The sequence below is a fragment of the Cydia fagiglandana genome, chromosome Z (genome assembly GCF_963556715.1).
Source record: "Cydia fagiglandana chromosome Z, ilCydFagi1.1, whole genome shotgun sequence".
Taxonomy (NCBI): Eukaryota; Metazoa; Arthropoda; class Insecta; order Lepidoptera; family Tortricidae; genus Cydia; species Cydia fagiglandana.
Genome location: NC_085959.1, coordinates 18,583,631 through 18,601,150, shown reverse-complemented (window position 1 = coordinate 18,601,150; position 17,520 = coordinate 18,583,631). Strand labels below are relative to the sequence as shown.

Below are 17,520 nucleotides of genomic sequence, written 5' to 3'. Positions count from 1 at the left end.
TGATGATGATGGTGCTTATGACGAAATCTAAAAAAAAAATCTTTTTCATACATTTTGACCGATCGATACCGTATATCGACCATAGTAAAAGTTGTTCAGTATAACCTACCAAATAACCCCGATCAAGGTTTTCAGTGGGTTAGAAAACACGTTATACATATTTTGTTTACATCTGGAATGTGTATCATATGTACTACCAGTTGAACTTTTAATACAGTGGTCTATGACAAAACCCGAGGGATATTCTTGTATTTTTAGAAGTAGTACTAGTGACCCTAAGGTGTATCATTTGTACTACCAGTTGAACTAGATGGTAGTACTACTGTCCCAGAGGGGGTCTGATCAGTTTGTCCGATCAATCGGACTCCGAATATGTCTTTTTCCTTTTTCCCGCTGGCTCGATTGATCGAACTACGTAGCCCGATTATCGGACTGATAGGAAAATTAATTTCCTTGTAGTCCGATCGATCGAACGAAGTCTTTTTTTCCTGTTGGATCGATTGATCGGACTATTTTTATCGAGACGGTTTTGTATTATATCACTAGGGTAGGTTAGGTTCGTTAGTCATCTCCAAATGGCCGAAGGCCAAGCAGCACAAGATAGGAGCCCCGTGACAGCGTCGACATCGCTAACGTAACCACCAGAAAAAACAAAATTTGTGCTTCGATCGATCGGACTAGATGAACTTTTAAAATCCCGTTAGTCCGATAGTAGGACTACAAGACTTCAAAAGTCCTTATTGTCCGATCAATAGAGCCAGCGGGAAAACGAAATACGTAGTCCGATTGATCGTACAAACCGATCGGACCACGCGGCGAGGGAGCTTGCCTTGTCAATCCCTGTATCAATTTATTGTTATATTTTTAAATAGATTTTATGCCCTCATAGAAAGAGGGCCAAGTGCCAATCTATGCAGTCCTTTGACAGTTGCCAACCCCATTACTTTTCGCAACAAACACGAAACAAAACAATGGCTTTCATTATTTTTATTATTTATTAACTCATAATATAGTTACTTTGAAGTTTCAAGCAAAGAAACATATGGGACAAGCGCAATGTAGATTAATCCGAATAAAACATGAGGAAATGAAGTCTGCTTTACAAAATACTGCTAAGCTCATTTCTATATGCATTACGATTGCATAATTCCACTGAAGCGGTCTATTACCAGCATAACCACACTTGATAAGTTAGAGATATACGTAGTTTTCATTTCAACAATCCAGTATAAAAATGTTTTCAGATTGTTATTAAATTTTATATAATCCCTATCGAATCAAAGACGTGACAAAGCATAATGTGAGATAACATCCTAGAGAAATGTAGAGAACGAATGATGTAGGTATGTAGGCGAGTGTAATAATATACTTAACGGACACTTATGTAATAATAACAAAAAATAAGCAAGAAAGAGTGTTTCTGTATAATCTAAGAAAAAGTACGTATCAAAATAAAAATGATATATAGTGTTATTTTCGGCACTGACTATACAACGTTGACAATGTAATAACACGTTCTCTGTCTACCGTATTCAAAATGTTTATAAAATAATAAAGTGGACTTGAGGAGTTCATTTGAAGATCATGCACGTTATATCACAGAATCATGAAACTGTAATCTTAATCACTATGACTTGACTGTAGGTATCTACTACTCATATACCTGACAAAATACGTGAGCTTAGCAGTGTCGTAAGATGGTATTCATAACGAAACTGGCGATATAAACTTTATCAACAAGCTTTACACACTAAGTTCCTCGAATTAAAAAATTATGATTAATAGAAATGCTAATTTTGCTTTTGACTTGTCCAATTTGTTTCGTGATTATAAAATAAAATTAAACGATTGGTAATTGGAATTTGTAAACAGGTCGACGGTTAGATAGTACATAGTGGAATCAAACGATCTGTACAACATCTGGGGCTGAGTGGACGGTGGCGGGGGTCAGTACACCTTCAGCTGATTCTTGTCGTCGAAGCCAGCGGAGTGGCCTGCGTTGCGCACTATGAACGAGTTGCCGTCGAAGTGCATGCGCCTTTCGCCGCGCCTGACAAAAACATTACTAATTATAGGTACCCTTTCAGGCTGTGTTTCGACCATAGATATGCGAGGGTGCGATGCAAGGGATGTGCTTGTTAAGAACCAATAGAATCACTTCACTTGTTTTCCTCGCGTAGCGTGCAGTGATTCTATTGTTTCTTAAACACATCCCTCGCAACACATCTCTGATCGAAACGCATCTTAAAAATGGCTTTATGATATGATGATAATTAGGGTCCTAGAACTTCTAGAGTAGCGATCGATTCATCCCCAGAACTTTATTGAAATCGTCTTGCCAGTTGCCACCCATTCAGTACTTTTTACCCATGAACAAAATTAAACAAAATTGGTTCCGAATTTCTTCAAAATATTTCTCCGCCGCTGACAACTACCTCAGCACAGCAACCATATTGGTGAGGTTACTAGAGAACACGACATAATTAAACGCTAGAACATTGCAATACTGTCCATCGTAATCTCCCCATCATCTTGAGAATACAACACACATATCCAGCACATGTTTGTGAAAGCGAGCTATTTTCCCGAGGCGCCACACCAGTGTTCATTTGATATTGGGCCTTTTGTTATAGTCACATCTACAAGCTATTCATTTTAAAACAAGGACATTGATACTTAACTATTAACTAACATTTATATTTAGAAACAAACCGTTGGTCGTTTCAGAGTTACGTTAATACATATAAATAAATGGCTTTAATACAAGGATACATTACATCCTTAATTCCTGTACAGTCATTTTAGATTTTGACCCGTGAACAATTAGTTCTTGGATTTTTTTTCGTAGGTCCCTCGGGAGGGTCACTGGGAGTGTAAATTCAAAAAGTAGACTGAATCAGGCTCCTGCGTATATTCGAAAAATGGTTTTTTTTCCAATAAAACAGTTTTTCTTAAATAACTCGGCCATTTTTTATTTTACAGTAAAACTGTGAGGACAAAAATTGTAGGAAATTTGATTCTCTACAAGTTAGTCCAGTCATTATATCCAAAAAACCGAGACCCTACCCGTGAATAATCAGTTCTTGGATTTTTTTTCGTAGGTCCCTCGGGGGGGTCACTGGGAGTGTAAATTCAAAAAGTAGACTGAATCAGTCTCCTGTGTATATTCGATAAACGGTTTTTCTTGAATAACTCGGCCATTTTTGATTTTACAGTAAAACCGTGAGGACAAAAATTGGTCAGAATTTGATTCTCTACAACTTTGTTTCTCTTCATTTATGCCGTAAAGCGTGGAACATAGGTGATAATGATAATATTTTGAATTTGTAGAAATTAATTTCTAAAATATCGATTTTGGGGGAAAAAAGGTGGGAACCAAAATTGTTCAGAATTTGATTCTCTACAAGTTTAGTCCTCTTCATTTATGCCGTAAAGTTGAAAATAAACGAGATGAAAATATTTTGAATTTGTCGCTTTTTTCTTTAATTTCCAAATTATCGATCCTAGAAGAAAAATTGTGAGGACCAAACTTGTAGAGAATCAAATTTCCTACAATTCTTGTCTTCACGGTTTCACTGTAAAATCAAAAATGGCTGAGTTATTCAAGGAAAACCGTTTTTCGAATATACACAGGAGCCTGATTCAGTCTACTTTTTGAATTTACACTCCCAGTGACCCCCCGAGGGACCTACGAAAAAAAACCAAGAACTGATTATTCACGGATAGGGTCAGTTTTTTGGATATACTGACTGGACTAACTTCTAGAAAATCAAATTTCCTACAATTTTTGTCCTCACGGTTTTACTGTAAAATCAAAAATGGCCGAGTTATTCAAGAAAAACCGTTTTTTTGGAAAAAAAAACCATTTCCGAATATACGCAGGAGCCGGATTCAGTCTACTTTTTGAATTTACACTCCCAGTGACCCCCCCCCGAGGGACCTACAAAAAAAATGCAAGTACTAAGTAATTATTCACGGGTAGGGTCGGTTTTTTGGATATAATGACTGTACTTGCTTACGTACCGCACAAAGAGATGCTGGGTCTGCCCCAGAGATGCGGTGCAGTGCAGGAAGGGGCTGGTGATCGAAGCGGAGCCGTTGGTCGGGCTCGTACGCAGCTGGTACTTATGGCTGCAGCGGTGGATCCTGAATAGGGATGCCACGAAAAATCGGTAATTATTCGGTATTCGGCCTATTCGGCCACTTTGCCGAATATTCGGTATTCGGCCGAATGTTGCCTACTATTCGGCCGAATACCGAATACCTGTTGCACCTACCTAAAAAGAAAAATTACACAAAAAAATAACCAAAAACTAGGTATATAATGTATTCTTGGAAAATAAGTTAAATATACTTACCATGTTACGTTTTTGAGCATTTGTTGATTACAGAATATTTTATTTTTATCATGGGTCTTGTTTGATTGACTCTAACTACATTAAGAGCGCTCTTACAAGAAAAGTCGAAATAATGCAAAATTGATGATACTAGTCGACGAAATTCAGGACTTTGTGCTCATTATTAGAAACAATGAGTACTTGTTCCAGTAAAAGCGTCTTCTTATCTTTTTAAATATCGTTGTAAATATTAGAAAAAGGACTTATTAAATTAGTAATGAATTTTTTTCTGATGGTCGTTTCCGAAAAACCGCGTGAAGCACTGAACGGCAAGCTCTTATTTGGAAATGTTGAGAAGTTTACTCTGCTAAACCTGGCTATTTTGTATTACTAATACCCTGTACTTTAGGCATATCAAACGATATTTTTCCTACATACCTTTGAGAAAGAGAAAATAAAGTAAAACGAACTCAATTTTCTCTCCGAAACAAGTGTCAATTTCTACGAAAATCTAATTAATATCGAAGTCTTTTTCATACTCAAGCAATCTGCAACGTTTGCTTATACCGTTGGTACACATTAGTGTTTATGAAATTCTACTATAATTTTTTGGCAATTTTTTGAAAACTACTCTATATTACCGATGACGCGCGCTCGCCAGCTCAGTGCCGCGGCAGAGCTTGTACAGGTAGGACGTGTGTCGGTCGGCTCCGCACATTTTCAACGGCGACGACGAGGTTTTTTATCATTGTGTGCGGCGGGCGCCGTGTAAAACGCTATACTGTGTGCGTGTAAACCGCAACGAGAGACTTTGATCCTAGCACTGTTTTTATAGTATTATAATTTATAATGGTACAGTTTAATAAACTACCGGACAGGATTAAAATATATTTGAAACGACCTGACATTCTATATGTATTTATTTGACTCAAGATAGTACTCAGGGTCTGATGATGGAGCCGGAAGGTGGTCACCGGTACCAATCAACCATGCAACTAAACCACTTTGTGTTTAGGCTCGTTTTATTCATCTCAACAAGATCTTTGACACAAGATAGTACTCAGGGTCTGATGATGGAGCCGGAAGGTGGTCACCGGTACCAATCAACCATGCAACTAAACCACTTCGTGTTTAGGCTCGTTTTATTCGTCTTAACAAGATCTTTGACACAAAATAGTACTCAGGGTCTGATGATGGAGCCGAAAGGTGGTCACCGGTACCAATCAACCATGCAACTAAACCACTTCGTGTTTGGGCTCGTTTGATTTTGATTCGGCTCAACAAGATCTTTGACTTAAGATAGTACTCAGGGTCTGATGATGTAGCCGGAAGGTGGTCAACAGTACCAATCAACCATGCAACTAAACCACTTCGTGTTTAGGCTCGTTTTATTCGTCTCAACAAGATCTTTGACACAAGATAGTACTCGGGGTCTGATGATGGAGCCGGAATGTGGTCACCGGTACTAATCAACCATGCAACTAAACCACTTCGTGTTTGGGCTCGTTTGATTCGTCTCAACAAGATCTTTGACACAAGATAGTACTCAGGGTCTGATGATGGAGCCGGAAGGTGGTCACCGGTACCAATCAACCATGCAACTAAACCACTTCGTGTTTAGGCTCGTTTTATTTGTCTCAACAAGATCTTTGACACAAGATAGTACTCAGGGTCTGATGATGGAGCCGGAAGGTGGTCACCGGTACCAATCAACCGTGCAACGAAACCACTTCGTGTTTAGGCTCGTTTTATTCGTCTCAACAAGATCTTTGACACAAGATAGTACTCAGGGTCTGATGACGGAGCCGGAAGGTGGTCACCGGTACCAATCAACCATGCAACTAAACCACTTCGTGTTTGGGCTCGTTTGATTAGTCTCAACAAAATCTTTGACACTGAAGATACACAAGGTTTGATTATGGAGCTGAAAGGTGGCCACGGGTACCAGTCTATCATGTAACTGAACCACTTCGTGTTTAGGCACGTTTTATTCATCTCAACAAGATCTTTGACACAAGATAGTACTCAGGATCTGATGATGGAGCTCGAAGGTGGCGACGGGTACCTGTCTATCATGCAGTGTTGGCATCAATCTGAACTAAATCAATCCGGATTGATCAATCGAATTGACGCGTCAATCCGAATTGACCAATCCGAATTGATCAATTCGAATTGATTTAATTCTGATTGACGCGTCAATCCGATTGAATCAATTGGAATTAACGCATCAATCCTCAATTCGGATTAAATCAATTCTCATTCTAGATTAACCCCTTCCCTAAGATAAGAAAGGGTCCCTTTCCCTTCCCTAAGATTAGTTTTCAAAGGTGTCCTTTTTAGGGACTTACTTACTGGACTTAAAGTCGATATCTGAGGTTCCCAGAGGTTCGAAAACGTGTTCCTGATATCAGTATTGACTGATGTCCCTTTTAGGGACATTTTTCGAAATTGGCCAATTTCGTTCATATTCGTAATCGATGTCGACCATAGGTCCCGAAAAATGTTTCTGACGTCAGTATTGAAGGATGTCCCTTCCATTTCGGGACATTTTTTAAAATTGATCGTTGGCACTTTAAAACGATATCTGAGATTTCCAAAGGTTCCGTAACATGTTTCCGACGGCAATACAGACGGAGTTTCCTTTTTTTTCTGGACATTTATGGGACATTTCTTCCAATTAACCGATTGCGTTCAAGGGTCAATTTTCAAATAGGCATTTTTTGCTGTCCCACGGCTAAAACTCGAAGTCCATAGGACTAAAAGACTGGGTATGTATATATTTTCACTCAGTGTATTATAAGCTTTAAAAATCATGCACAACTGTACCTAAAATATTATTTGTTCCTGACAAAATCGCATTTGAACTTCCAAAAACGGCGAAATTTGCCGTTTTTCGCTTGTCCCAGTGGCGGCATAGCGCAATAAAAAAAATCATAACTTTGGATGTAGGCAACGTATTATAAACAACTTTGTATTTCTATAAAGAGCATTTTCTAGTGAATTGATTTAATCATATTGATAAATTAATGCGTTATTTAATAAAACAAGGGAAGCCTTTTTATCGCTGTCCCGCGCGGCACCTGTTTTGTTATGACTTAAATATACCCCCTATAATCTTCTTTGTCTATTGAATAACGGTTAGATTAAATTTACGACGCAATAGTGCGGTTAGTTGGGCATCGATTGACATCAAATGTAGACCCGGAAACAGTTTAATTTATTTAAAAACAGATAAAAATCTCTTTCGATATATTTTGGTACGACTACAATGACATTTGTATGGATGCTTAATATTTTGGTACATAGTTGGAATAAAAATGTTTATTTTATAATAATAGTTGCAAATATAGTGTTAAAATACATAGTAAAATAAATACGTGAATCGGTTGTATTGTGTAGGAAATATCGCTAAAAAATATTATTGGCGACATGTCGCGACATTTGTATGGCGACATTTATACGGCTATTTTGACCGTATAAATGTCGATTGTGGCATACAAATGTCGACATAGTGCCATACAGATGTCGAGAAGGTGTTATACAAATGTCGTCAGGGTCTTCTAAATGCAACAAAAATAATAAATAGTGGCATGTACATGTTGATACTGCCATATAATGTCGAAAAAATGTCTTATACATGTCAAAAGCGCCTTACAAATGACTAAATAGTGTCATACAAATGTCGATCTTTAAACGTCCATATCTAGCTAACTATAAAACGTACAGAGGTGCCTCTTACAGTATATTTTTTGTTGTGAAGAACCCTTCCTAAAACGATGATTATAAATCAGATTTTTCAAAAATAAAATATTGCCATACAAATGTCGAAAAAACACCCTCTTCAAAAATTGACCCTCAAAATCGATATCTGAGGTGCCTAAAGGTTTCGAAACATGTTTCTGACGGCAATACCGAAAAATGACCTTTTTTCAGCAGGGTGGCGTAATGCAGGTAGTAAAGTAAGTACGCGGCTAAAGTGTAGAATCTAAATATTGCCGTTGAAACCATATTTTGCACCTCAGATATCGATTTTGAATGCAATCAGTCACTTTCAAAGAATGTCACTAAAATGTCCCAAAACAAGACACCTTTCAATATTGCAGTTGAAAAAATATTTAGAAACCTCTGTTTACCTCAGATATCGATTTTAAACGCAATCGGGTAATTTCTAGAAATGTCCCAAAAAAGGACATCTCTCAATATTTCCCTCAGAAACAAGTTTCGAAACCTTTGGGCACCTCAGATATCGATTTTGAACGCTATCGGTTAATTTCAAGGAAAGTCCCGAAAATGTTCCAAAAAGGACATCCTTCATATAGCCGTCGGAAACATGTTTCGGAACCTTTGGTAAACTCAGACACCGCTTTTGAAGGCATTTGGTCAGTTTCACAAAAATGGCCTAAATAAAAAGGACATTAGGTAGGTACATACAAAGTAATCGTCAATCCGAATTGACGATTGAGGATTGACAGATCAATTCGAATTAACGATTAGTAATCGTCAATCTTCAATCGTCAATTCGAATTGATCGGCCAATTCTCAATCGTCAATTCGAATTGATTTTTTGCCAACAGTGCTATCATGTAACTGAACCACTTCATGTTTGGGCTCGTTTGATTCGTCTCAACAAGACCTTGGACACAAGTTAGTACTCAGGGTCTGATGATGGAGCTGGACTGTGGCCACGGGTACCAGTCTACCATGTAACTGAACCACTTCGTGTTTGGGCTCGTTTGATTCGTCGCAACAAGATCTTTGACACAAGATACTACTCAGGGTCTGATGATGGAGCTCGAAGGTGGCGACGGGTACCAGTCTATCACATAACTGAACCACTTCGTGTTTGGGCTTCGTGTTTGGTTTATCACCTAGTATCAAAGATCTTGTTGAGACGAATCAAACGAGCCTAAACACGAAGTGGTTTATTTGCATGGTTGATTGGTACCGGTGACCACCTTCCAGCTCCATCATCAGACTCTGAGTATCACCTAGTGTCAAAGATCTTGTTGAGACTAATCAAACGAGCCTAAACATGAAGTGGTTTAGTTGCATGGTTGATTGGTACCGGTGACCACCTTCCGGCTCCATCATCAGACTCTGAGTATCACCTAGTGTCAAAGATCTTGTTGAGACTAGTCAAACGAGCCTAAACATGAAGTGGTTTAGTTGCATGGTTGATTGGTACCGGTAACCAACTTCCAGCTCCATCATCAGACTCTGAGTACTGTCTTGTGTCAAAGATCTTGTTGAGACGAATCAAACGAGCCCAAACACGAAATTGTTTAGTTACATGAGAGACTGGTACCCGTGGCCACCTTCCAGCTCCATCATTGTCTGGACATCGGATGATGGTAGCATGACGTAGGAGGAAACAGAGTCATCCGAAGCATGATTTTTGGATGATTTGAGGGATGGGGGGGTCAAAAATAGATGACGTAATTTATGAACAGCCCCTATGTACATTTGCACTGCATTTAGTATTTTCGTACTTACCAAATAACAGTTTTAGGACTTAAGTTAAGTACAGTTAGTGTTGTTATGGTTGATTTCAATATGCTTCGCGAAGGATCAAGAATGTTTAATCCATCATTGTAGTGCGAGTGTGGTAGAAGGGATCGGAATACTGAGCTCGCACGGCCTGCCGCAGCGCGTAAAATACCTAAACTCGCTCAACCCCGAAATGTAATAGCACTCTTAATTGATTCTGTTCAACATAAAAATATATCTTAGCAAACGTTGTGATTTGTTGGCGAACAGTTTTCATAATAATTGTGACTCAAAATGTTCGCATTTCATGCTGAATATTCGGTCGCCGAATATTCGGTATTCGACCGAGAGGTGAGGCCGAATATTCGGTATTCGGCCTAATTCACTATTCGGGGCATCTCTAATCCTGAATACAAAATATCACACATTCTAAAGATGCGTTCAGATTCGCGAGTGCACGCGCTAATTTGCTATAGATTGCACACTTTATGCGAGCATTGCATGAGTTGCGCCATTAGACGCGCAATCTCACGACACATTTTCTATACATGGACTTGACGCACTTAAAGACAATGTTTTAGTGATACCTATTACTCTATTTTCGCCATAGCAATGCCTGTATTTATGTCTGGTTTGGGAATAGAATACATTTACTTAAGACCCCCTACAATTATCTCTACGTATTTTATTTAAGCTTTGGCAGTGTTTGTACATAGCAAGTATCGCTGACAGGAAAATTCGCCGCAGTGTCTTAGCAGTCGTGAAGCTTTAATGAAGACAGATTTCTATACTCTCCACTGGTTTAGCCTGTTGTGTCAAGGGTTCCATAGGTCATGCATGTGAATTTTCTATACATGTGGCATTTGACCGAGCGATTGAATCTGTTGCACCCACTAAATCTTTATCTCGACAACGCTCAAAATAGGGAGTGCTTGAGCGCCGAGGAGTTTAGAAGTCGCGACCTTCCGTGTTTCGTGTCGTTGCGTGAGGATGAGCGTTGTAGGGTTTTATTAGCAAAGCAGTGACTTGCCTGACGAGCCCATCGGCGGTCTGGCTGACACGCACGTTGTTGATGATCCAGTTGTCGATGCCGTCGTCGGTGAGCCAGTACTGCGTCGTCTCCAGCAGCGACAGCGCCTCGTTCACGTACGACGGACCGTGCCGCGACTCGCTGGGGACATAGGATATTCCAGTGACACACATTTCAAACCATGTCAATTAGATGCTAAGTGAGTATGTCGGTTTAATAGATAAGTGGCAACAATGGCCTATTAAATGATTGATTCATACAGGTAGCTACGTGCGTATTATTGTCAACAACAAAATAACACCCCACTGCTCTGCCGCACTAAGCATAAGTGCAATCTAGGCGGTAAAGGTATATACAGGGTGATTCATGAGACGTGAGCAGGACTAATCCTGCCCACTCAGTAACTGATAATTGATCGATCACCGTCGTATTTAGGTGAAACAACCACACTTTTTCCTATTTTTTAACTTTTTGGCGAGGGAATATTTAATTCTCTACAATCATGGTCACCCTACAAGACCTAATTAATAAAAATAAACCTCTTTAACCGTAATGACAGCATTATGATTACGAAGAAAATAAACTGTCAAACTTGAGTGAGATACGAGTTTTCAAAAGTAACTAGTCCGTGATGACATTCAATTTGACACAGAATATCGGTAGTTTAGTATTCTAACTGTACGGTGACCATGCATGTCGTAAATAAATTAATAACTTTTTTTTTCAACACGACTAGTAAATTAACGTTAACCTCACTAATACTGATACGAAACAGTTGCTTATAATTTACGAAATGCGCAGTGTTAGTCCTGCTCACGTCTCCTGAATCACCCTGTATAGGATCTAAATAAAATTGTGCATGCACTACAGCAAAAACAAATAATAAAGAAATAGCATAACTCTTAACTAAAGCATATAAATGTGACAAAGCGTAAAAAATATATGCTACAATAGAGCGTTTGGTCCGAGATAGGACCAAGTCCCAATATGACCGAGACACACTTTAAGAGTGAAACTGCCACGGAGTAGGAAACTACAGAGGGCCTACCGCGAACCATGTTCGACGTGTTGCCTTCCTGTCACACTTACGTACGAATTTACAAGCGCGACAGAGAGGCAACACGTCGAACGTGGTTCGCGGTAGGCCCTCAGTTCCGCTTGGGTAGAGTATGAACCTCGCGCGTGTTACGTACTTGTAGAACACGTTGAGAGTGAAGTCCTGGCTCATGTCGAGGAAGGTGTCTGTGGTGGTGCGCGTGCCGGCCGCGTCCACCAGGTACACTAGCGCGCACTGCTCCGCCGTGAACGATACGCCCTTGTACCACATCTTCGCGTATCTGATGGAATATGTACATTATACATATATATCTATATTTTTAGGGAGTTAATCGTCCGACTCGCCTGATTTTCACCAGAAGTTAGTTATACAGGGTGATCCAGAAACTTGTACTCGACTTACTTGTTGTTGCCCTGCAGGTGGCAGGCCTGTATCTCGACGCGAGAGCCGTAGTGGTAGACTCGTCCGTTGGGGTGGATGAGCGCCGCGGCCGCTCCCGACCGCGACAGTGCCAGTATGATGTTGTTCTTGGCGTTGGTCACGCGAACAGCGCCGTCAATCGTCATGTCCACCCTAAATATAATAATGTAGTGAGAATTAAAGAAATCGACAAGGAACTGAAATAAATTGTCGAGCTGATGAAAATGAGAAAACGGAAGAGGGTTGAAAATTACAGCAATTTTCAGATCTTGAGTCTTACATAAGAAAATACATGCAAGAGATTATTATTGCTAATATAGGTATAATACGCGTTATCTGGTATTACAAATTGGGAATGATGGACGAGTTATGGACCCAGGGTAATCAAGTTTTAGGTCATTATTATTTTATATTCCGAGTATTCCCATATACGCAGAAAATTGACCCTTTGATAACTGACCCCGCTCTCCTCTTCTTTGTACGGAGTTAACTAAATGAAATCGATAGCGAAAACATATTAAATAAACATCCACTCACTTTACTCTATCTCTTAGCCTTAGACAAATGGTGCCGTGGGGCGTCACCGAACCATTGTACCCGGCTCCTCCGACCTCCGTCACCTGTCAGTTGAACATTCCGTTTATACAAACTAGGCGACTTACAATAGGGCATTATACTGTATTTAAAATAAATAATTTTACACCATGCATGAGATAAAGCAAAAGATAATAATTAGAAAAACACAGGAGCTATTTTTAAACACAAGTTATATTTAATAAATCGGATAGAAATATAAAAAGTAGGTGAGTTGACCGTGACTTCACGATGTAATGTTGTGACAGTATTAAAAAAAGGAACTGATTTGACTAGTAGGAAAATACCATATTACATCCATTACTACGTGGAACTACTAATTTGTAAGCTCAAAAGTTTGTTAAAGAATAGAATGCATACAGCAGTATAGTAATATGGCATGTGTACTGTTATGCGTGCTTAATATATATATTTATTATTTTATACCACGTCGGTGGCTAACAAGCATACGGCCGACTCGCCTGATGAACATGTGCGTTGCCGACCCTTTAAAAACCTGTACACTTCTTTTTCGAAGAACCCCATACCAGTGTAAAAACTAAAAAGTAAAATTGATAATGATTAATGATAATTATGAATAAGTTTTGCCGTTTTCGACAGATGTCACTTAGTTTGTTGTTAATAACACAATAATATAGCCAGATAGTCTCAGTAGTTACATTTAACCCTTTAGAGTCTGTGCGGAAAGAGAAGAGTCATGGCAGAAACGGGAACTAACATTTTAAATTTTATATGGCAATCAAACCTTTGACAGCTGTCTTGTAAAAAGTAAACAAACTTCTGTCATTGTATATTTTTATTAACAAAAACCGCAAGTTTTATGTATATAATATTTTCAAAACACGATAAAACCATAAAACCACAAGGAAAATTATATTTAACATTGTTCGGTTTTGTCAGCGGGAAGAAAACGGCTAAAAGCCGACTATCGACTTACAAAAAGTCGCGGAACGTGTTTCCGCTATTCGCGGGTATTGATGTTGTATTTAATATTAAATAACTACCTAAACTTGGTCAAGCAGATCTTGTCAGTAGAAAAAGGCGGCAAATTTGAAAAATGTAGGCGCGATGGGTTATCGTCCCATAGAAAATTTGAATTTCGCGCCTTTTTTTACTGACAAGATTTGCTTGACCAGCTATATTTAATAAGAATAAGCCCCCTAAGTAACTTGTTTCCGGTACATAATCGGTAAGTATATTCATTCAAAATATATTAATTTTCATAAATATGCAGGTCATTCATGATAATCATGATGATCTTTAAAATAACTGACAAATAGTCTTGATACTTGCTATTTTATGCATATTTATATGTAATTTCTTTTCAGGATTGTGTAAAAGTACCTACGGTATCTCGAATAAAAGACCGCTAAGTAGGTGATATGCAAGAATTCATAATCTACGTGCCGGATTCAAGTACATCCAGTTCAGATGAAGATAGTTCTATGAGTGTCCCTGGTTGTTCTGAAGCTAGCTCAAACATATAAGTGACATTGAATATTTTAATTTTGAGATCGATTACAAAGAATAAAACTTTTTCTAATAAAATATTTATTTATTTGTAAGTTCGTTTACTAGGTTCTGAATAAAACCTTTTCTAATAAAATATTTCTTTATTTGTAGGTTCTGTTAGTTACGAAATTATATTTCATATTTAGCAGTGACTTTTCGGCGAAGTAAAATATCGTGAGATGAGAGAACCGGACATATCCCAATAAGGTCTACCTACTTATGCACTATTTTTATTCATATTCATATTTATTATTAATAATGTACACATACATTACAAGTCAAGTTTACAATGGGTGAAATATATCCCAGATAAAATTACAGTTCTATTGCCCAATTTCTACCCGATCTACCCGGTTTTAATAACTGTTGGACTGCACAGATTATTCAGTACATAAATGAGACTCTATCTTGTTTGGTACTAAAATTACAGTTGTATTGGGCAGATTCTTAACTAGTTTTAGCAGTTTTGTCAATCGCACTGTCACTTTTTAGTATCTACAAGTGTGTTTTAAAAAGAAAACTAGTGCCTGCGCTAAATCAGAGGATTGAGTTGACGAGCCGACACCACCACCAGGCTCCGTTTAGTAAGCCGTGGTAAAAAACCGGAACAAAAGGGATTCAGGTATACCTACCTTTAGTGTCGTACTATAATCACGTGACCAGTGTTGTCAGCATAGCAAAATCCATAAAATAGCACTGGCGCGCCCTCAAATCCCACGACTCTTCTCTTTCCGCACAGACTCTACCAGGCTGACGGTTCAAAAATGACAAACGAATGTCAGTCATACTCATCGAAAATAGAACACATGTTTGGAGTGCCGTATGTGGGAAATATATATTCCTTAGCCTGGTAAAGGGTTAAAAAGGGATGAGTAGTTTTACGATTTAAAAAATGGTGATACCTCGAGCTCTCGCCAAGTGTCCGCATGGTAGATGTCGTCTCCGGGGTAGAACGGGGCTTTGTTGCGCTGCAGGGGCGCGCGCCACGGGGGCTGCCAGCCCGTGGCTCCGACCAGCTCAGCCTGCCCTAGGCCTCCTTCCAAGAACTTGCTGTAGTCTTGGAACACGGACAGGTTGGACTCATCCTACCAAACATGTTCCGATCAACATACTTATACCGTATTAATAAAACTTTACTTGCTACTAGTCATAAATCTATTGCAATAATAACCTATACTATATATATAACATTTAATAACTATGTAGGTATTTATGATTGTATAATTTTTTAAAGTATCGTTTGCTGTGCTTTAAACATAAGAGCTTGAGAAGAAATATTAAAAGAAAAACCTCTTCTAGGTATTTCAGTAACAAGGCAGTACCTATTTAAGGATGGGCTGTTCTACCATCTCAATGATGGCTACCTCTACAGTACCTACATGAGAATATTTAAGTACATTTAATTTCTTGGTACTTAATGATACTTAAGTAATCTGATAGGATGATCTATTCTATTGTTGGCATCCCACCAATGGTATTCACTTTCGATTTTACTAAAATAGGCGCCAGCCAGGTTAAATTCTTTTTTTTTTTTTGCCAACATTAAACCGACTTATTATTATTTTGTCGTTTAAGTTATATCAAGATAAGTATATTTTGTCATGTACTTAACATTTTTCTCTAGGGTCAATAAATTATGGAGATAGGCGAGGTTGTAACCGACAATAGTACAATGACATAGGTACATATATATTATTAAAGTCAGTTCTGGTGCTCGCCGGCCGCTGCCGCGGCACGCTCGCTTCGCGCACTGTTTGATCGCAGTCAACCTAACACACTCCTTCTCGCTTCGCTCGACGTCGCACCTATCTTGCCTATATTACTTGAATTATCTAAGATCCTAACGCAAACAATGGCCTGATAATCATAGAAGTAATATTTTTCTCTTTAAATAAGTATAGAAAGCTGTAATTTGTATCTAGTAGATAAGTCTATTAATCTATTATGTATAAAATAAAATAAAGTATAAGTATTAGGTATACCTGATTGTAAGAATGTGCCGTATAGACACTCCTGGGGCGCACAGGTATAGTACCGTCCTTTCTAAAGTCTGCATTAGCCATTCTCAAATTTCTTTAACTTAAATCCAGTATTTATTTAAATAAAATACATGAACAACAGTGACAAGCAGCGATGGAAATACTACATAATAAAAACCATAATTCCCGATTGATATGTTCGATAGATACTACATAGAAGTCATTTGTCATTTATTTCCTCCTAAATTCGAAATTTAATTTATTCGTTTCTATATGGCGATGACGTTTCTCGTCTGCCTGGTTCTGCCCAAAAAGGTTCGAATGTCTTATTTACAATTTTATAGGGAGCGTGCATAAACTGTAGGAGGCACCACGGCAACACAGCGTAAACGTGAAGCACAAGATGTCAGAACCTTCTATGCACAAGAAAACGTACGAAAACGGTAATTGGCAACTCTTGTTATGTTTCCGTAATATGATCCGATATTATGTAGAAATATGTTTCCGATTCAGGCCACAAGACGGCAGACCCTCCAACGCGCACGATCCCTATACATAGAAAGAGTGGTAACTCCATACATTCGTTTTCTTACCAAAGCGCGAGTTATTTCGTAGTCGACATCTAGCGCCAAGTAGCGTAATTTCTCAGTACTGCAATAGTTGGTCAAGCAAATCTTGTCAGTAGAAAAAGGCGCGAATATCAAATTTTATATGGGACGATAACCCTCCGCGCCTACATTTTTTAAATTTGCCGCCTTTTTCTACTGACAAGATTTGCTTGACCATCTATAGTTGACAATATGTAGATGTCGCGATGGACCGTAGACTTGTAATTGTCGAAAACTGTAATGCTCAACAATTTTCAGTTAATACTATAACCAGATTAACCGGAACTCAATTTTCAACTCCTTCTAATTTTAAGGTGGTTCGCTTTTCATACAAAATTCAATCAAAGCTCATTAAGTAACTACACACTATTAGTACACAAATATTTCCGCATTTATCTTCTTTCGAATATTCGTTTGCGCGAAATTAACAGGAAAACAATGTTTCATACAGAAATCATGCAAATATCATAGTTAACTTTTCATCAATTTTACGTAT

At 38.5% G+C, this 17,520-nt stretch overlaps 1 protein-coding gene across 1 annotated transcript; it reads right to left on the bottom strand.

Moving 5' to 3' along the window:
* Positions 1–976: 976 nt before the first annotated feature.
* Positions 977–16,661, bottom strand: LOC134679252 (uncharacterized). Its single transcript, XM_063538141.1, has 8 exons — positions 16,420–16,661; positions 15,340–15,522; positions 12,869–12,951; positions 12,314–12,484; positions 12,048–12,191; positions 10,855–10,995; positions 4,024–4,146; positions 977–2,050 (listed from the first exon to the last, which is right to left on the bottom strand). The coding sequence occupies exons 1-8, from the start codon at positions 16,498–16,500 to the stop codon at positions 1,948–1,950; spliced, it is 1,029 nt and encodes a 342-aa protein (XP_063394211.1). The 5' UTR covers positions 16,501–16,661; the 3' UTR covers positions 977–1,947.
* Positions 16,662–17,520: the final 859 nt, after the last annotated feature.

Bases quoted from the DNA above. Each gene is read 5' to 3' on its own strand.
- LOC134679252 (XM_063538141.1), bottom strand. From the start codon at position 16,500: ATGGCTAATGCAGACTTTAGAAAGGACGGTACTATACCTGTGCGCCCC. The intron at 15,523-16,419 runs GTATACCTAATA...CATGTTTGGTAG, and splicing joins CGGCACATTCTTACAATCAG to GATGAGTCCAACCTGTCCGT. The intron at 12,485-12,868 runs GTGAGTGGATGT...TATTATATTTAG, and splicing joins AGGCTAAGAGATAGAGTAAA to GGTGGACATGACGATTGACG.